At 42.7% G+C, this 13,736-nt stretch overlaps 1 protein-coding gene across 1 annotated transcript in view; it reads left to right on the top strand.

Moving 5' to 3' along the window:
• The first annotated feature begins 262 nt into the window (after positions 1 to 262).
• The window catches only part of jarid2b (jumonji and AT-rich interaction domain containing 2b), a 102,740-nt gene continuing 89,266 nt past the window's right edge, over positions 263 to 13,736 (top strand). Inside the window, exon 1 of the mRNA XM_062435589.1 lies at positions 263 to 799. Coding sequence (XP_062291573.1) covers positions 755 to 799 — 45 coding nt within the window. The 5' untranslated portion in view covers positions 263 to 754. The remainder of the gene's footprint in view (positions 800 to 13,736) is intronic.

Here is a 13,736-nt window from a genome sequence, read left to right on the forward strand (position 1 = left end):
TGGCCACCCATGTCTTTAAACATAAAGCCTCAAAACGCATATTAAAGAAGTGAAAATGCAGTATTTAGTGTAAGATCACTATAAACCGTCTATTAAATTGATCACAGATGCACTATACGTCCATAAATTAACGCCATACAGGAATATTTGAAAGCGTTTTGCGTTTAGGGTTATCTCACTGGGATTTTAAAGTTGCCGCTGAATGGTGAGAGGACGTGATAGGCTGAAGCTGGGGAAGAAAGGAGCTGCTTTCAGTCAGAGCAGTGCCGCTGGAGAGCTCTCTCGTCGATCGCAGGCTCCAGCAAAAAAAGAAAGACTTGACAACTAACGTTTTATTTTAATTTTATTTATTCATTTCTCGTCGTATCTTCTAGTCAGAGCAAGATGTAACTGGTGATTATCACCAAGTATATTCATGTATTTGAAAAGAGCCGGGAGTGAGTGCGCAGAGACGAGAAGCCGAGCGGTTCTGCCGAATGGAACTTATTGTTGTGCATTTGTTTTGACTATGTTATTCCCAAGTGAGTTTGGGTTCAGTCCATCTCTGTTCGTCGTCGACCCTTGAATTTTGGGATTTATATCCGACTAGTTTAAGGGGAAACACCGAAAGGAGGATTCCGCAAAGCCAGCCAGCTTTTCCTACAGAGCCGGGGATTTAAATCGTCATTTGGTGTGCTCCGGGAGAGGCGAGAGTCAAAGAAAGAAATTCATGTGGCCATTCTCTCTATAGCCAAACATTTTTGGGGATTGCATAATGAGCAAGGAAAGACCTAAGAGGAATATCATTCAAAAGAAATATGTAAGTACAAACACCTCTTTACCTAAATTGCTCACAAATGCTGTTCGCTGTATTCAAGTTTACCTTGATGAATATAAACTTTCATCAGGGACTGTAATGCTCACCATCACGCAGCTTGTCTACTATCTGGGTCAGATATGCTTTTAAAGGTTACAATTTCCCCTAACGTGTTAGCAATTACATGTCTTATTTAAAGAGACAGCAATGTTTATTCAATGTCTGTGTTGCAGCGTTTCTTCGACATCAGACATGTTTTAAGCTATTTGAACATTGGGTGCTTTTGTGGGGGCTGCTTCGCACATTTTGACCCCTGGTGGGGGTGTATAGTGTGTCTTGACTATATGACAAAGCTGTGGAAAGGTATTATATTAAAGGACTTGGCAAACTGTGCTCAGAAAAGGCTTTTGTTCGCTCCTAATTTCTTCCTATTCAGAGCCGTGAAGACGAGCCTGTCGGCCATCGCACAGCTATTTCGGCTTCCATTTCGTCCCATGCTGAGCATTTTTAGCTATCTACCTTGAGAAGACATGACAAAACCACTCTCACGCTGAGGATAATGTACAGGGTGCATATTAAACATAGCGGTTTGTCTGTTGGTGTTGTATTATTGCTGTAGGGCTGGCAACACCGACCTGTTTTGCGGACTGTTGTGGCTCTTTAATTTTCTCCATAAAGAGTGAGGGAGAGCAGAAGGAAAGGGGGTCATGCAATTCAGCATTTTCGTTCAATTGAAACGGTGAAGGGGGGAGACACTCCTGACGTTGTTGTTATGCGGCTGTCTTTGCTACAGTCTTTACGTTATACGTTTAGTCCGTTTGAGTACCAGACATTTTGCAGGTATCCGTGTGACCTCTGTGAGCGAGCAGATATTGCAGCAGCCCCGCTGTGGGATAACTCCATTTTTGCGATACTAGAGGAGGGGAGGGGGGGGGGCGGTTAGCTTACAAGCGTTTGGATGTCGTCCTCACTCCTCAGCTACCGAATTGCCATTAAACTGCACATTACGTGGGCGATGTGACTGAGCAGTGTTTTCTGAATGGCCCAGTCTTTTTTTTTAAAAAGAGGATGTGTGCAGTCGCATTGCAGAGGTTTCATGTATTTGCGATACCAAGAAGCAACCATTTTCTTTCTGCAAGTACGGGTGAATTTATAGGGAAGGGGGCTGTAAAATATACTTGTTTATCCTCGCCTGGACTTAAATTGTAGTGTTAGTTGAGATTTAGGCCTGAAAAACACCCTCGTCTTTCTGCGTTAATCTCGCAAAGTGTGAATGGTTCGACTAAGTTACCGTGTATCTTTTTTTCATGACTGCACACCGGGCCTCTGTGTCTGGGCTTTAAAGTTTTGTTGCACTTCTTTCATGAATTGATAGGTTGTTGCTGTGAATTATCGTCACGCGCAATGGACACAAAGTTGCGCTTAATTGCACGAGGCATATCATGTCTCCTAATGCCGTGAAGCTGAAGTCAGCACATATAACCAAAGCCCTCCCCCCATCCACCCCCATCCAAACAACGTGGAGTGATTTCCAGAGTGATCCCACAGGAATCAGAAATGCCCTTTCTGTTTCCTGGGCAAGAATAGTGAATTAAATACATTCCACGTGCATGCAATTAAAGTAGAAGTCTGAGTTTGTCTGATAAGAGGAGTCTGAATTAAATTTCTCTCAACAACTTATTTCAGTTTTACAAGTGTCCACGTGGTGTCTACCTCATGATAACTGTTCATTTCCTGGTGAAAGTATGAACAAATAGATATGACAATTAGAAACACCCATTCCAGAAGAGCATATCATTGAGCCTTTAATTATCCACTTTTTAAATGGTTTCTGTGGTCCATTCCACTGTCCATTGTAGTCTGATTGAGGGGGAAACAGTATGTCATTTTTGCAGTTGTATGTGTTCTTATAAGCAACATACAGTTTTGGTTACTTTCTAATCCATCTTTCCCAGTAACACAATTTGCTGAAATATGTTGGCATCAACATCATCAAAACAAAAAAGAGAGAGAGAACTTCTTTTTTTCTTACATGGTACTCATTGCAGCCCAGTCCCCTGAGAATAACATTTGCACTAGATGTATTCTGCAGTAGCAATTTACATCCCAGTGTCTTTTTTCATTGTCAGTGCTGACGTTTGTAATAGTCACCCATCACAGTGTTTTTTCTCTGTCCGTGACTAAGTCATTTTAGTTACGTGAACCATACCCTAATTAAAATGTGTGAAAAATGTGGTTTGTGTGTTGCAAACAAAACAAAAGGTTTTCATCTCATCAAGTTGTCTGTAAGTCTCCCTCTGAATTGAGGAAACAAGATGTTCCATGGCAATTATGACTGACTAAAACAAAAGTCCCCATTTAAAATTTTGCCAGACTACGACGGCCAACAGTGTCACACTCTAAAATTGGATGGGCTTTTTTTATTTGTTCTATTCATAACTTGGTTGTATAATTAGAACTGGAGCCAGAGTATCAGGGCTGGGGAAATAGTATGTCTGCGTGCCCAACTTCATGATGCATGCTTCTGTCCTGTGTGTGTGCATGTGTGTCACATCTGTCATTTGTTTTCGACAGCTGCAGTTGATGCTTAAAGTCTGGCCCAGACCAAATAAGGCTCAGAAATGTGCATTTCTACAACAACCTGGAGGGATCTAGATCCCCAAGCCCCCCTCCAGGCTTTGAGACAGGACTCTTGGCCCTACTGATCCCCCCCCCCCTCCCCTTAATTAGCGTAAGACAATTATACATGCTTGGCTTAACCATTTCCCTTGAAACATGAGTGTGAGTTGTTACCCCTCCACCCCCACCCTCTGCACCCAACAAACACTTAGTATCTGCAAATCATATTAAAATACACCATAAAATGATGATAAAAGGAGAATGTGTCCTTAATAAAAGCAAACAAGGCAAGGCAGTGACCATTTTCTACAAGGGTTTATAGGCAGCAATATGAACAGAACTAAAAAGAAAAGCCAAGTTGCCATGTCAGGTCTTTTTTCGAGTTGAGTGACAGTGCAGGAGCAAGCAAGCACTTTTTCTCTCTGTGCTCCCATTAAAATCATTAAAAATGTATTTTTGTCGATTTATTTTTAAATTTGTTTTTGCCTTTCAAGCCAGTGGTTGAGGGCTAGGCGCTGTGTAATGACTGAGGTAGCAAGCGCTAATGTGCGGCAGTGTTGTTCTGTCTAACAAAACATGACACACAGTGTGTGTGTGTGTGTGTGTGTGTGTGTGTGTGTGTGTATTTGTGAATGTGTTTAAGCGAGAAGAACAGGAGAGCACGGCAGAGCACAGCTCAGTGCAGTCAGGGCCATTTTGTGCAGAGTCGGCTCTTCCTGTAGGCCCCAGCTGGGGCTAGACCTCTGATTCAAAGGTTGTGTGTGAGTGTGCGTGTTTGTGTGCACGCATGGTGTGTGTGGGACAAGCACAGCTGCTGCAGGGGCCTTTACAAATGTAAAGAGGCTGTCAGTGTTTGTTTCATCAGGCGCACAACTGATGAGGGCCAAGTTGAAAATCCATTGCACTGTGAGTGTGTGCGTTGAGCGTGTACAAAAAGAGGAAACAAAAATAGAGAGCGGGGACAGAATAGGCACAGACTGTCCCCCTCCTCTGCTCCTTTCCTCTCTTCATCTCCCTCTCTCCCTGTCTCTCTGTCTCACTCTCTCGTTCTTGGGCTGTCCAAATGAAATGTGGGCCTCATGTAGGACCATGAAGAGAGGGTCACAGGGTTGTTTTTTCACCGTGGCTGAGCCTCAATGCGCTTCATTTAACCTTATGTTTCAATGCAAATTCTTCTTTCATAAGCTCCCTTCTCCTCACGTGTGCAACATGGCAGGGTTCACTTTGCAACCTCTCCGTCACTATGGCTACCAGGGCAAACCAAAGTGTACTGTGCAAAAGCCACGTTACTGCTTGTTTATGTGATGACGTTCACTATGGTTACATTCCACGTGGCACCTGTGAAAGGAGCTACATTAAAAGATAAGTGTTTTCAATAGCTTCACATTTATTTTGTCACTGACACTTGTATTGTTACCTGGGACAATTTTTTCCCCATAAACCTACACCTAAGCAACCCCTGCAATATGATGAGTGATTCACATTTTATTTCAACAAAACAAACAAAAAAAAACATCACCCTGCTGTGTAATTAATGTTAATTCAACAGTGGAGAAAAATCAAAGCAGAGCTACTTTGATTATGTTGCCAAACTGTATCAGTGGCATAAAAGTAACTGCCAAGAATCTTGAAAGTCCTCATGAAGATTGCCTGCAATTTACGCACAATGGGAAACAACTGAAACGGATTAGAAGTTTGTATGTTTCTCACACTGAAGAGAGAAAATGAACACATTGTGCAATAAAATTTAAGAATAGGAAAACACAAAAGGATAAGTGTTTGCAACTTAATTTATCTTTGTGTCTTGGTGACAATTACATTTGTAATGCAATGATAATTGTCAGGTAATTGATGGTTGCCAGGCCTCTGTTCATGTGTCCCCTCTCAACAGTTGGGTGTTAAAGCAGTGAGGAAGCCTTCCTTCCCACGTTGTAGGCCCAGCCTCAGTCACTCTGGCCGCTCCTCTCCTCTCACAGAGTCTGCTGACTCAACAAGCACTGCTAGAAAAAATTGTGAAGAGTGAAGAGCCCAGTCTCTTTTAAATCAGCCTTATTAATGTATTTATTTAGTTAGTGCTGAAATGAAGATGAGGCCTGCTTTGACAACCAGAGAGTTTTTCAGTATGGTTACAACTCTGTGAGCTGCCTGCTTCAGTTTGGAATGGCAATGGATGGTCAGTGGCCAAATGCATCAACCCTCTGCTCTTTCCTCCGACATAAATACTCTGTTTCTGTCTCCCTCTTCTTCTCTGGCTTTTCTTTTTTTGCAACATTATGTCATACACAGAGCACAAACTCTTGTTATGCAATATGACCTTTTCTCTTATCAGCTGTTGGCATTGAGCACTCTGGCTCTGCTGGCACCGTCTCTCACACACACACACACACATGTACAGGCAAAGGTCTTTAGGTGTACAGCTTCAGTCAGTAGGTGAGATAAACCGGTTTTAAGGCCAACCTTGCAAGGTGTCGTGTGGATATCAGTAGTGTGTGCTATTTACAGAAGTAATGACATAAAACAAGGTGTGACTGTCTTTGTTGTACGGTATGTGTATCCGTCACAAGCAATATGTGCGTAGGTGCGAGTAGGTGTGTTTTACAGCATATGCTCCAATAGTCGAACACAAGGCATGATTGGACACACTGCAGTTGTGGACAGCCAATGCAGGCAGTGAAGTGTGTGTGTGTGTGTCACGTACACCACGTGCGTTCCCTCCGTGCACTTCTTCATTCTGCCGAGTGATTTATATCCCCCTGCTCCTGTGGGTTTGGACAGAGATGGGGGAGTGAGACAGCTGGTCAGGCCCTGAGAGGCTGTGTGTGTGTGTGTGTGTGTGTGTGTGTGTGTGTGTGTGTGTGTGTGTGTGTGTGTGTGTGTGTGTGTGTGTGTGTGTGTGTGTGTGTGTGTGTGTGTGTGTGTGTGTGTGTGTGCATGCTCACTCGTGTGTGCATGTGAATGAGTGAGTGGTTGCCACAGCTTATCCGTTCAGGATCCCTATGAAGCTGAATCAACACTTTAGCTTTGTCTTTGGTTTGGCCTTGCAGGCTTTATGGGGGCCCATGAAGGACATTCAGCAATAGTATAGTGCAAAGAACAATTGAGTTTTTTTATTTACTATTTCTTTCTTCAAGTGTTGTTAGATATGTAGCTTTTCGGGGGGGGGGGGGGAAACACAAAATCTTACAATTCTTCAGGTGCCTTTGTTTCTAGTTGAAATTTCAGCTTAGCCCTGGGCTCGCCTTTAAGCTCTCTAAAGCTGAAATAGGAGGCATTAGATTGTTTTCCTCCATTTTTGTGCATCACCACGCTATTATAGCTTAGTCTGGCATTAGCTTTTAATGACCATTATGTACATCTCCCAGACAACCTCTTGACCGATCTCCGCTCAACCTCTCCCTGCTCTTCATCTCAGCTACATCAGTTTAATAAACACTCCTTACATTTTCATCCTGTGGTCAATCCCATCTGATCCCCTATTGTGACACAGTCGTCTTTACACATCCAGTGAATTAAGCCTCGAGGGATGAAGCAACAGAGCAGAGGCTCAGTCGGTATCGATCCTCCATTACTCCCTCTCTTTCTGCCAGGAGTACCACAGTTTCACTGTCTAACATATGCCAATAATACTCTGTAGGCAAAATCATGAAATGTCTCGACTGTGATGCTAAGATCAGGAAATCCTGAAGCTTTCTGCCATCGGTTGTCTATGTTCTGACTTGTCATATTTTCCACGAAAATAGCTGTAGCACAGTATCATAAGGTCACAGTACGGGAATCCTATTCAGTTTACCATTCAGTGTACATTCATGACTGCTCTTGTTATGTGTTATGGTCTCACAAGCTCCTACTGAGTGCAGTAATCTATGAATCATTCTTTTTATGATGGAGCGGTTTGTTTCTTCCTGCCAACAAGCCACTGGCCACTCTATTCAGGTCCTCTTTGGCGCAAAATTGCCTTGGCCAATGAATCACTCTCATTTAATCTCTCATGAGGGTATTTTCCAGTGATAACCTTTTTTAAATATTTGACTATCATTATCTCTCTTTTTTTACAGCAGTCATTTGGGGCTCTCCAATATACATGGCTAGTTGCAGAACAGCGACCTCCCTTCTGTTAAAGAGCTCTTGAATACAACCCTTTTCACCGAGCATTTGGGAGGCCTTAATTCAGGATGGCAGCCCCCCCCCCCCCCCCCCCCACACCTCTCTTCCCCACTTCCCCAACAGGGGAGTAATGAGCCAGTGGAGCAAAGTGGCTGGGTGACCACGCTTACTGCGTAATTTCTACTTTTCAGCTTTAGCTGAATGATAAAAAAGTAGAAGATGTCATAAAGGTGTGTGGTGTAAAAAGATCTTCATGAAAAAGTTTATTGATTCAGGGAATAATAGTAGTTTGATATTTTGAGGCTGTTGACTGATTTAGAGGAAAATGACTGGTTAGAAAAAAAGGTGTTAACTGCATCTGGCCCTCACTCGTACCAATTACGCCTTCCGAACTGTGTCTGGAGGACTGGACAAGAGCATGTTTTATTGCTGAAACATGGTTGGGGGAAGGGCTTGTGTTGCTGCTGAGCTGTCGGATGTGCTGGTTCCCGTGTTAGCCCACATGTGAGAAAACAGGAGGAATGACGATGTGGTGGTGGGTGGGTGGTTGGGGGCTGCAAGAGGCAGAATAAACGGTTTGTTTGATTCGCAGGTCAATATATACACATTCTGTTTGCGTCTATCCTACACCACCATACCCCAACCGCCATAAGAAACGCATTACTCCCCCCACCCCCCCCCCCATTTTGTCTTGTAATAGAATACTGAGTGGATTTTTTTCCCCCTCCGTTCCACTCTGTCTCTCTCACCTCCTCCCTCTCAGCTCATTCGCTCTATTACTCAGCACAGTTACAAAGAGAGGAGTGAGGCGTTGGGAGCTTTCTGTGGGATCGTGCTGTAGAGAGAGGATGGAAACAGGAGTATTTTTGCAAAATTGCCTCACAGTTGCATAGGAGGAGCCTGTGCACAATCAGCAGGATCTGTTACCTCATTGTTGCTCTGTTTTAATTTTTACGTAGCACGTGTGTTTGCATGTGATAATCATTTACTTGAAAGATCAGACTGCTTAGCAACATGATTAGGTTGTTGGCGGTTTTGCAGCAGCATCTTGCATTCCTCCACCCGTTTTGTTTTGATTTAGTCTGCCAAAGGAAACTTTGGAATCCTCTCCAGTTTGATCTTACACAGCTGTGTGAATTAACCCCCCTCTACAACCCTCCCCTCCCTGCCAGACACACACACACCCTAACATACTAACATGTATGCACATGCATAATCTGGCCCTCTGGGGATGTCATTTTGCACTTCCTGTAATGCCTTTGCAAAAAATGTAATTGAAAGAGCTGTTGGACACATTTTCCGGGTTAGGGTTTATCTTATTCCTAGAAATGAAATGTGACATAAAACAATATGAACTGACATGAGTCAGTACAGGAATATTGATTTTTCTTTTCCTTTTTTGCTTATTGATTGATTTATTTTTTACTTTTTTTTTTTAGCAATAGGTGCTTTTAAAGTTTTTCCACCGAGAAAAGCAGAGTGCGAGTCAAAGGTATTGTTCTCCCTGTTTTTAACCTCTTCTCAATAGGCGAGGGCTTTTACAATTCTCCTGGCTGCGTGATTTCCTCCAGGCCTCACAGCAGGGAGCTAGAGTGCATGGTACACTGAGGGAAGGGCGCCAGAGTCTGGGCTGAATGTCTGGCCGGCCTCCCCTGGCCCTGGATCAAACATCACAAGGCCTGGGGGGGGGGGTTGTGATTTCCAGGGCTAGCCTGTGACTGTCAAGGAGAAGAAATACAAGAGGATAGAAATAATCAAATTAAGCACCATCTGAAGTGGAATATCCACAGCGATGGCAGTTAAGACGAGTCCTTTACTGATCTTTGTTGCAACGACTCTCTAAACAAAATATGACTCATGAAAAAGTAAATGCTCATGGCGAGGCAGGCCTTCGCTGTTTTTAGATTTAGTTGTTCTAGAGTGTGGATAAGAAATGAGGTAATCACTGTTTGAATCCATGCCCGATTGTTGCAGATGCAAGTTCACTTTCACACATTTGAAATGAGTAATGTGTTGATTAGCACTTAAGAGAAAAATCGAAACAAACTCTAGGTAAATATAAATTGCAAGGCAACTAGCAGAACGTTACCATGGTGACTAGAAAGTGTCCAATCAAGTGTACCCCCCCCCCCCCCCCCAAACAACTGCTTTACTCACCGTGTCCATGTGTGACTGGGGGGAACTTATACCCCCCCACCCCCAGGTTTCTATAGAGACTGACGTGCTGGCAGGGTGGCTTAGCCAGTCAGACATCTCCTTTTTTTTGTTTGTTTCAGAACTAATACTCATGAGGGTGTGGACATATAGATGAGGAGTAAAGTTAGATTATTGTGGGAGCATCTGGTTCCGGGCTGCATTCTGGGGAAGTTTACTTGATCTGTCTTGCAATCATGTGAGTCAGAGAAATCATGTGTGTAACCGTAAAAAGAAAATGTTGCAGAGAAGGGATTTTTTATGTAAAAATGTTGATACGCACTGTGGATGTTTTTGTCCTTTTTTTTTCTTTCAGATTTTAAAATAGAAGTGCGAACATTTATTTTTATTTCCTAGAATATTGCCTTTGTATGTAAGGTAAAGCTGATTTTTTTTTAAAAAGAAAAAAAAGAAGTGAAAATAAAAAGACAGCCCTGGCTGAGAATAGAAAATGTGCATTATTGCTAATGCTTTTCCCTATCTAGTCATTTTGTCTGACTTATATAAAACGTTTGTGGCGTCTATTCAGTAAAGTACGATAGTCATAAGACACTTGACTTAACTTCTGTGATGGCCCATTTCCTGACAGTATATTAGTTTTACCATTAGTCATTTTCACGCCCCCACCCTCACTGAAATCAATAGTGGAAATTCATATTACTCATACCATTCAGTCATTTCTCAGTTTAAAAAAAAATCTGGTTTTAATTCCTGACTGTTGTGCTGAGGTAGAGAAGTGATGCATGAAATCATTATACGTCAAATTCCTGCACAGTATGAAACAAATAAATCAACCAAGTACACTATACCTGCTAATGCAGGTATAGTGTACTTACCTGCCAAAAGTAGTGTTTTTCATTATAATGAATCCTGGTGATGTTTTCCTTGTGGTTCCTAATGCTTTTAATGCAGTAGCTGTATTTTGAACAGCAGCTGTGACTTGCATCTTTATGTGGCAGTGTGTTGTGACTCAGAACATCTTGTGCATATTAGTTGGCATTAACAACTTGAAGTAAATGAAAGTAAAAGGTCATTTAACCGTATATCACAAAATAACATTTTCTCACTTGCTCTTCGTGATTTCTAGCTATTGAGATTATGTCTCTCTATTAAAGAAACAGTGCCAAGAAAATTGCACACAGCAACTCTGTGCATTATCCAGAATAACAGTGACATACTTTCTGCAAGGACACATTGCTGCAGAGTTTTCCTGATGTAATGTTTAAAGAAAAGTATATGAATGATAGCTGAAATATGTGAGGCGGCTATCTCAATACCAAGCAGCATACTGAAGCGAATAGCTAGATACCACAAGGGGTGAGTGAAAATATATATATATTTTTTTTGCATGAACCCAGTTGCTCAACCAATGGCACAACGCCTATAATGGAGGGATAAATATATATGTTGTTCAAACAATAAATAATTGTCTCTCCACTTGAATTCCCCCATAACATTCATAATAGGCTAGAAGAAATTAGTTGTGAATGAAATGGCATGTCTTTCCAGGAAAAGGTGCAACCAGTAACATTAAGCATTAACCGCAACCAGGGTGGGTTTCATGTCTGATAATGAACCCAGAGGTTAGACTCAGAGCTTTATCGTATTGTGTGAGTAACCACTGATAACGGATTTAGAACTTTGACTTAGTGGGATATCTAACCCAATCTCTTTGGTTTGTTGTAAGAGACAACATTATTAATGGATTTATTTAAAAGCCTGAGTCAGCCAGGGAATATCCAGTAATGTGACTTAACCGTTAACTGACTCAATATCAAATGTCTTTATTCTGTGTGCTTGGACCTTAAATTAATTTTTTCACTTCCCATCCAGGCTCCCTTTGTCAATTACCAGTGATAGTCTGCAATAGGCATGTGGACGCCTTTCTCTCTCCTGTAGGTTACTAGCTGCACTGACGCCATCTAATCGCCCCTCATGCATCACCTCCGTTCCTCATTCCCACTGTAACAACGCCATTATTCACCTCTTTTCCCACACTCTCCTGCTCCATGGCTTTTGCACACAATCTTCCCTTTACCTTCCCCTCACTACTCCCTCTTTTCTTGCCGTCTTTTACCTACTCTCTCCGTCCCGTGTTCTGTCAGTCTCATCCCCTCCCCTTTATCCGGCCCCTTTAGGCCTGGGAGACTTTGCCTTTATGTACAATATAGTGAGTGGAACAGGGGAGTGGGGTTAGGTGCGAGGGGTTTTGTCCCAAGCTGCGAGGTGAAAATCATTTCTTAATTGCCTCTTGTCTTTATCGTGCCAGCGGTTGTGCCAGGGAATGGACTCCCATGCCTGCGCTACAAGTCCCTGAGCAGAGGAACTCCCCTGCCTAAGCCCTGGCTTTGTTTCATAACGTTCTCTGGCTACAGTGTAATCTGCAGTCATACAGCAACGCACACACAGACACACAAACAGAGGCTTTAAAAAGGCTTAAGATGTTGGACACAGTTGAATACAGAGAAAATAGGCTTTCGATGTAGCACTATGAGGTCTAGGTGAGTTGTTAAAGAGCAGCTGAGCTGCACTTAAAATTGAAGGTACTTTAGTGTGGAGCACAGATGGTGCTTTGGTAGACTTAACATTTAGTTTGGGCTGCTGCTGCATTTGTTATGTGGTTTTAATTTTTAACATATCTGTTAATATCATATTTTGCACCTGGGAAGTATATCGTTTATGAATTTGTGGATGCATTTGATATCAAAGTATATCTAGTTTACATTAAATACTCTGTGGCCCTAATTTTTGCAGCTGGCCTAACGCCAGTATCTGCAGGTCCGTTTTCTAAGATGATCACTCGTGGCTTTCTGGGGTGATTTTGCCTCTGTGTGAACCACTGCAATCAGGTTTTACATCTAGTTTAGGCTGTTAAACTTGTGTTGGTTATGACACGAATCTGCTGAATGTCAATTCAACACATTTGACCAATTTATTTGAGGCTCACGTTACAGTTTATTTCAGGTTTTTGCAGTTCAGAGCCTGATCTGCCACAGTATGTACAAGTCAGGAAATCAAATGTTATGTAACCATTAGTAAAATAAAATTGAAGCCTTATCCCTTATCAAAGCTCTGTAGATTCTAACTCATGTTGAAATGGGGGGGTGTACAACAAGTTTGGACGATGTGCAATGACCATTGGGACAGATCAAACCAGTGTCACTGCGATGCTCTAAAAGGGGTATTTGCGAGACCGTGGTCAGGCCCTGTTGCTGCCTTTCCTGTCAACTGTCAGTGTAGGGCTGCGGTGGCTTCCATTAACCACCACACTAACTGGTAATCTTATCTCCCTGACAATCTGCATTAGGCTCAGCCTGCTACCGGTTAACCCTTTCCATGCCACAATGCAGACATAGTTTTTCTTTGGTCCCCAGTGGTGCAATACAATATGTTGAGAGGAAGTGTTGTCGTTTTGGATTTTAAACTTTGGCTTTTTGAAAGGGCCCAGACAGAATTTGACTGACAGGATTATCTCTCTCTTGCCTCCTCCCTCTGTCAACTCATAAAAAGGATGTATAAATTTGGGGCTGGGCTACTTGCATGTTGCTTGACTCAGCTCGCTCTGTTCGCAGTCAGAGACAAACAGCCAAATGTGTTTGCGGCCACTGATGATCTCCATAAAATCTGTCTCCCTGCTCACCCTCCCTCTGTCTGCTTCACTCCCACTCCCCTTTAATTTCACTCGGCTGCAATATCCTACCTAGACCCTGATTGTTGTTTTCTGAGAGCTGGAGCGATGTTGTTGTAACATAATCATTTAGTCTCCCTCCCATGGTTCTGGCAAGCTGCACGCTGAAATCTATCCACTGCTCATTTTTATGGGGAATGAATTTGTTGTAGCTACTGCGACCGCTGCTGGCTCGCCTTTACGCTGTATTTACCAGTGTAGATGGATATCTCCCCCTGCAAAACATTTGAGAGATGACACATGTTATATACACATTTAATATACCCCAGAGGTCATGCTTGTGAATTTGATTAGCGCAGCTGAAATATGACGGTTGTGATATCGAGTGACTTGGCC

Source organism: Scomber scombrus, chromosome 16 (genome assembly GCF_963691925.1).
Source record: "Scomber scombrus chromosome 16, fScoSco1.1, whole genome shotgun sequence".
Taxonomy (NCBI): Eukaryota; Metazoa; Chordata; class Actinopteri; order Scombriformes; family Scombridae; genus Scomber; species Scomber scombrus.